The sequence below is a fragment of the Trachurus japonicus genome, chromosome 24, assembly GCF_045865225.1.
Source record: "Trachurus japonicus isolate A0001 chromosome 24, Traja_1.0".
Lineage (NCBI taxonomy): Eukaryota > Metazoa > Chordata > Actinopteri > Carangiformes > Carangidae > Trachurus > Trachurus japonicus.
Window position 1 is genome coordinate 6,060,974 of NC_140930.1, and position 7,485 is coordinate 6,068,458.

At 38.4% G+C, this 7,485-nt stretch overlaps 1 protein-coding gene across 1 annotated transcript; it reads left to right on the forward strand.

Annotated features, from left to right (window-relative positions):
- Nucleotides 1-1,130: 1,130 nt before the first annotated feature.
- Nucleotides 1,131-5,138, forward strand: LOC146961232 (interferon-induced protein 44-like). The gene is made up of 7 exons (XM_085770230.1): nt 1,131-1,223; nt 1,725-1,823; nt 1,920-2,115; nt 2,791-2,937; nt 3,031-3,208; nt 3,311-3,411; nt 3,528-5,138. The coding sequence occupies exons 2-7, from the start codon at nt 1,753-1,755 to the stop codon at nt 3,693-3,695; spliced, it is 861 nt and encodes a 286-aa protein (XP_085626356.1). The 5' UTR covers nt 1,131-1,223; nt 1,725-1,752; the 3' UTR covers nt 3,696-5,138.
- The last annotated feature ends 2,347 nt before the right edge of the window (nt 5,139-7,485 follow it).

The following is a 7,485-nucleotide window of genomic DNA, read 5'->3' on the forward strand; positions in this document are numbered from 1 at the left end:
TTTTGTAAACTTGGTCTGAGATGAGTTTTCTTATGTTGTCTGACAAATTCAAGTCAATGCAACCTCTCCAGCTTCAAGGTAACAGCGCCTCCCACAGACTGGAACATATGATTACAACTAAAGGACGCATTACTGTATACCACTTATCCTGCACTATGGTCACAGGTGAGCTGGTGCCTATCTCAGCAGACTTCAGGTCGCCAGTCTATCGCAGGGCTAACATATAGACAGACAACCATTCACACTCTTATTCACACCTATGCGCAATTTAGAGTCGGCTAATAACCTAACCTGCATGTCTTTGGTCTGTGGGAGGAAGCCGGAGTACCCACGCATGCACAGGGAGAATATGCAAACACACAGGGCCCCAGCAATCCGGCGAGTTCGAACCCAGAACCCTCTTGCTGTGAGGCGACATACATTTTATAGATTTGTTTGCAGTTATCCCTTTCTATTCCAGTATGGAATAGATCACAATTAAGTCTGACAGTCAGTCCTGAATGCAGTACTGTTTTTCTAACTTAGAAAAGACTAAGGGAATGACAGTACCCTTGCTTTGTTCGATCTGTGTATAGCAAATTCAGATCTTGGAGTAGTACCTAGCCTACCTGGATCATCTGAGTGCCCGTTTGGATTAGTATAGGCTACATGAGATGAACCTGTGAACTATAACATGTTATTTCATAGTCAATTAACAATATTACTTTTCACTGACAATTTAGTTAATGAAACTGTTAACTATCACATGTAGGCCACCTCTGTGATGTTGCTAGCATCTATCAGGCACCAGTGTTTTATTCCTTTATTAGTCACACAATGGGGATATTTCCATGCGTAACATTATGTAGGCTATCTGCAGAGGTGTAATAAGATGTCTGTCTTCAGCCTGCATATTTTCAGGCTATTTCCACATGTATTGGCGGAGATAAAACTGGACTGGATTCAACTTACAGAAACATGTTTGGTATATTTAGTATGTTTACACGTCAATATAGTGCATGTTGGTTTTATTTACTATGTGTTAAGTATTTAGGTAATTTATTTTGACACTCCCTGTTAAACGGGTGTATTTTATTTTGAAAAAGGTTCTGGAAACGGAAAAAGAGCTAATTTATGTTAAATTGTTAGGTAACAAGTATTCGTTCACAAATTAAGGAAGTGGCTTAAAGGGCGTTGGACTAAACTACAAGAGTTATTATTTAGCTCTGTTGAAAGGCAACAAGGTAAAGGAACATTTATATTTGTGTTGACATTTTTTTAAGTTAATTTTAAGTAAAGTAAAGCTTAATTCCACAAACCTAAAGAGAAGGCCATAAAGGATTTCTGAAAAGAATAAAGTAGACTTTAAATAACTACTGTACTACCAGTAAAAGCTTAATAAATTTCAACTGGTGCTACAGCTATGATCTTTAAAACAGACAGAACGAAATCATGACCAAAGACGCTAGAGGCCATTCTGTTGAGTCGTGTTTCATAAAAGTGAAAGTAAGAAGAGGAAGGAGAGAATAACTTGTTTAGTTTTATTGTTTGGTTTGGTGTAAAGATCAGTTATAAAACTTATTGATGTCTCAACATACTACAGATAACTAAAACTAAAACAGTCAATTAATTAATCAGTGAAGTTCTGATTTCTGAAGATCAAATTTCACTTCTTTTGTTTACCTTTGCCTCACATTGTAATAAGGCCTATTTGGGTCATTTTGGTTTGATTTTCTTTTAAACAGGCCAAAGTAAACATTTCATTTTCAAGCAATGGCATATTTGTTCAGTGATGATGATCCTGACCCCCTCTTCACTGTACCATGGAGGAAAATAAAGTGGGGGTGAGTGTGTTTTTTTGTTTTACTTACTCTTTCAGTGAGATCTCAATTAGCCTCTGATTTCTTGCATGTTATTGTGATGCCATGTTTCCTGAACAGAGACAAAGAGTCAGCTCTGCAGTATGTGAACGACTACAAACCTCAGAGTGAAGGTCAGCGGCTCAGGATTCTTCTTTACGGGCCAAAACGAGCTGGAAAGTCCAGTTTCATCAACTCAGTCCAAAGTGTGTTGAGAGGCAGAATCAGCACATCAGTTTTGATGCATAACGACAGGAATGGCCTTTCTACTGAAAAGGTAATCATTTAGACTACTCAATCTGTTAACTGAACCTCTGGATACCGGCTGTCTGCATTTAAAAATCTAATGGCATAAGGAATAAAGGAGTTGGCAAATATGGGGGCATCAAACGAAATTCCTTTCGTCAATGTGGCATTGACTCAAACTCTACTTGCTGACTACTGATTGGTCAAATTTTTATGGGAGAACCCAATTCCCTTCACATTTAAATTCTGTATGTGAAAAAACAAGGACAGTAGTTTGTTTTAATATGACAGTCAGAAATTTACTTAACTTGTGTAGCCTGGACAGGAATTGTCCTTTTAATGTAAAACAGTAAGATATAAACTCGTTCTGTTAGCTGTTTGTCTTTGGGTGAAACGCTTGCTGTGGTGGTGGATGAAACTTAATGGTGTGTGCAGCTTTTGACATGGACTGGACATGTTGACCGTAATGGAGGAGGACTAACATAATGTTGGGCTGCATTTGGAAGAGATAGGAAAGTCCAGACAGGGAATGTTTCCCCATTCTCTGCTGACAGCATTTAACAATTAGTTTTCAATTGTTGATGACATAACAATTGGATTAGTGGATCAATATTGTGGAGTTTTGTCATGTGTTATTTGAACATTGATCAGTTAGTTCTTGCTTGTGATCAATACCTCTTGCACCTTCTCCGTCTCTTCTTCACAGTACTCAACCTATGTGATCCAAAAAGGTTCTCCAAAGTCCTTTTACCCCTTTGTCTTCACTGATACCCTGGGCCTGGATCAATACAATGGTGTCCAAGTGGATGACATCAAACTGGCTCTCATGGGACATGTGAGGGAGGGTTACATGGTACAGGAACCTTAAATCCAACATTATTAAATAAAAACAATTTTCATGTATGTTTGTGGGCTACTTACATTAACTTTTTATTTTGCTTTACAGTTCAATCCTGAGTCAAAATTGTCTGAGAAGAGTGAGTTTTACAACAAATATCCAACTGACAATGACAAACCAGATGTTCTGGTTTGTGTTGTTTCTGCTGACACATGTGATTCTGTGATATACGAGGCTGCGATTCTGCAGAAGATCCGGGACATCAGATCTGAAACCAGTCGCCTTGGTGAGAGTAGAAATCAGTAAGGATATGTTGTCTTTTTCACACCAGGTAAAATTACTCAAAACACTCACCTTGAGGAGTTTTTTCTGCTTGTTGTCTTGGCAGGGATTCCTCACGTGGCCATTGTCACCAAAGTTGATGAGGTCAGTCCAGAGACCGAGAAGGATTTAAAAAACATCTACAAGAGCGAGAACCTGAAGGAGAAGGTATGTTTATATTTGTCATTTTATGAGTTTACCAAGTAATTTAACAATGTAGACAAAAGACAGACTAGGATCCCAAAAGTCTTGTGAACTGATGTTTTGCCATTTTTACAATGTAGACGGAGGAGTTCTCCAAATATGTGGGTTTTCCAATGAACTGCATCTTTCCTGTCAAGAACTACCATGCAGAAATCGATGTCAGTGACGACATTGATTGTGTGATCCTCAGCGCCTTGAAAAGCATCATCAACTACGGAGACGACTGCGTCAACAGGACAGTTGTGTAGAATTTGTGTTACTACTACTGACACTGTCATCCATCTAGAAAATACTTTGTCACTGTTTTTGTTGTTTTAAGAATGTGAGAGGATTTGTACATTTAGATGATCTTACAGGTTTATTCTGATTAGTGGGTTCATTTCGTTTGACCTCATGTCTTTTCTACTTTTTTTAATCTCTTTTTTTTTTAAGTTGGCGTCTATCAAATTTGGAAAAAAAAAAAAAAATTATGTCAATAAAATGTGTAGAGGCTAAAAGTCCTCGCTGCAGGCGGTCTTGGTTCGAATCCCGCATCGGGCAGCCCTTTCCTGCATGCCATTTCCCCTCTCTCTGCCTCCCCATTTCCTGTCTCTCTCAACTCATCTAATATAGGCATAAAAAGCCCCCAAAAAATACTTAAAAATATGAAAAATAAGAGCAGCATTTATTATCAAGCTCCAGCAGAGGGCAGCATACTGTCATTTTCTGTTGGTGCCTTGGATACTAGTGGTGGTTCAGTCTTCTGACTGACAGGACACTTTTAAAGGCTAAAACATCTCGTTTGACCCTTAAAAGACCATAATATTCTGAATATTAAATGAGGCAAACATGTAGAAGAAAAATGGGTCATCACCCACGAAGTTACAATGTTTTTCTGCTTTATTACACAAACTGCACATTCAAACAAAGAATAAAATACTTTATGAATATTTTCAGTGTTATTGATTCTTATTTCTCAGTTGAGTGAAGTGATTAGACAAACAATAACCACATAAATTCTGCAAGACATTATGAAAATCCAACAAAACTGTTTTCACCTGTCCACTACAATAATAAAAAATAGTGCAAAACATGCCAATTTACAACAGTGATATATCATAGCGGACATTAATTTATCACAGATGATGGACAAAAACAGCTTTTTGATTCTGACGAAAGAACTAGTCAAAGACAAAATACGATGTGAAATGAGGTTTGAAGGAGATTTCTATTCTCAAGTTGTGGGGATAAATGTTTCGGTGCCGGAGACCCGTCTCGAGACCGGTTTCTGCTCCATAAATCAGTCTGACCCTGATTCTGCACAGCCCCTGAACGTCACGCAGCGTGTGGTGTGTGTGCGTGTGTGTGTGATGTGATGTGTGGTGTCTGCGTGGCGTTTTTCAGCAGCAGAGCAGAACACAGTGTTTTTATCAGAGTGTTCCTGAGAGCTGCTGCTGCTTTCTGACCCAGTTTCCCTGCTTGACTTGACTGGGTTGTTTCCAGTGCTGCTGTGGGAGGTCCCCACTGGGTCCCCTTCACAAACACAAACACAGCTCAGTATGCATGCACTCATGTGTAGGAGAGGTTTTAAGTCCTTGTCCGTGAAATTTCTTTGCTGTAATTTAAGCACCATTTACGTATTGTGACTGCAATGAATTTTATCTAATCCAGGACCATGACACCAACTAACCTCATTACTATTTATTTCCTGAATACACTCGGTGCACAGTCACATAATCTGTAAAAAAGGTCCATTTGAATATGTTCCCTGTTTGATTTTATTCAGAACAGAACATCAATAGGTGCGTTTTGCTCTGCCTGTTTTTTATTTTGAGCATAAAACCTGAGTGGAAATGCTGAAACCATTTCAATGTAAGATGTTTAGCCTTGGCTGAAGTGAAGAAGTTGTTATATTGATTTAAAAAAAAAAAAAAAAAAGCTCCAAAGTGAAACAGACTCAGTGAATAAATGATGAAACAAAGAGAAATGTCAGATTCCCATCATGCTCTCCACAAGGTTTCCCATTGTTTCACACCAGGTCGAACAAAATGTGGTCCAAACTCATCTACAGTGTGTTCACCTGTTCTGTCCATGTACGTCCTGTGTCTCACTGACCCACTGAGGCTTCATGTGTGTTTGTGTCTTGAAGCGATAAATTGTGCGACATTCACACTCTGTTCACACGGAAAGTGACAAAAACTTAAGTGGAGGATGAAAAACGAGGGGCTTCACACCACACCGAGCCAACTGTCACCTTCAATTTTGACTGTACTGTAGGAACCATGTCTGCCCATCCATTCACAGTCTGTACGCTACGCTTAGATAAACTAACAAGCTATGGGAAAGATATTGCTTAATTTTTTCCCTAATGGACATGACGTCTGTCTGCAAAAAAAAAAAGCAAATTGAAACCAAATTATGCCTTCAAGGCCTCATTATGCTTCAGTTGAAGTGTTTGTCTGGGGATGCTGCGGTTGAAAATGTTTGCAACTTTCCAAATGAAAGATTGGCAGTCACACGCATCAGCAGTGCATTGTTCTTTGACATTTAGCATAGTTGTGACCCAGTTCAAGGAAGCTGCATCGTTTAGAGCAGTGGTTCTCAAAGGTTTTTACATCAAGGACCCCTAAATTGACACAAATTAGACCACGGACCCCCATTGGACAAAATTTTGAAGCAAATGCCAGAATTATTTGTTGACTGAAGAATGTTACATTTTTAGTCAATGTACGTTCAAATTAGGTCCAATGACGTGAATTTTTGGAAATATTATAGAGAAATTTCTGGAAAAAAGTGGTACAATTTCTCCATAAACATTTCTAGAACAAGTGGTAAAAATTCTCAAAAAAAACATATTTTTAAAAAAAAATTCTAGAAAAAAAAGTGATAGACAATTAACAGTTAAATATTTTCCAGAGAAAAGTGGTAAAATTTCTCAAGAACAATTCTAGAAAAAGTGGTTAACATTTCTTTAAATTTAAGGATTAAAGGAAAGAATAAATAATAATAAAAAAAGTGGTAAAAGAACCACTGCTTTGGAGTATGTGGCCTACGAAGGTTGAACCGCAATGAGACGATTTGGTGGCTATTGTAGCCTAGCAACCTTGACAACATGCAACTTTTTTCCACCAAAAAAATGGAGGTTTCAAGGACGATGATTTTAATTGTTGTAGCATTTAACTGTTGAACTGAGCTGAAAAACCCAACACTTACATTAACAAGTTGAATCCTCTGGTTCTTATTTGTTGGTGTTGCTATGCTGCCTTTTTATTTCTTATTACTGACCCAACAGTTGGATCCTTCATTGCACAGGAAAGAGAGGAAGGATCTGTTGAAACTGAACGGCCTATAGTCGCGCCGCTGTGACGCAATCAGCCTCTGAATAACATGGATTGGGACACACTACTGAATAACAGATGCATGAGTGTGAAGGTTTATTAGACACCAGGGGTTTATAAAACCATGAGAAACGACTTTTACAAGGGCTAGAAGTTATCACACTCAATCAATTGTCGGGACTTATGTTTGTTTTTTCATGCAGGATTAAAGTTTTGAATGGTTTGAATGTGGCCTCACGCTGTGATTGGCCAGGTGTGTGGAGGAGTAAAAACATGGAGCAGGGGTTGAACTATATTTTTTCATTTTCCACATGTGTTTTCATGTGTATGAATAAGTGTATGTCCAGTTTATATATTGCCATCCTGCAAACACTGTTAGATGATCTAATTATAACATTCCTCCAAAGGTCCTATGGAGACTTGTAGTCTGTGTGTGTTGTCTTACTGAGTAATCAGTTTGCAATGACCATATGACGTGTGCATGCTACGCTGGAAATTGTTTTTCAGTGTATTCTGGAGAAATGAGTGGGAGGTCTGACGTTTAAACTGTAAAATGTCCCGTTTTATGTCTGTGGAGGACGTCAGGAGCCTGGACAGACGACACTGAGAACGTTCATTAACTCCATAAGAGAACAGATTGTGATGAGAGAAGGATTTTAAAGTAAAAGCTTTATATTTGAGGTGTTTCAATCACATTTTGATGATGGGTGGATGCTCAGCT

What these genes read in the sequence shown, in the direction of transcription:
- LOC146961232 (XM_085770230.1), top strand. Translation starts at nt 1,753, where the DNA reads ATGGCATATTTGTTCAGTGATGATGATCCTGACCCCCTCTTCACTGTA. An exon ending in TGGAGGAAAATAAAGTGGGG is followed by an intron (nt 1,824 to 1,919) that starts GTGAGTGTGTTT and finishes TTTCCTGAACAG; the next exon opens with AGACAAAGAGTCAGCTCTGC. An exon ending in GCGAGAACCTGAAGGAGAAG is followed by an intron (nt 3,412 to 3,527) that starts GTATGTTTATAT and finishes TTTACAATGTAG; the next exon opens with ACGGAGGAGTTCTCCAAATA.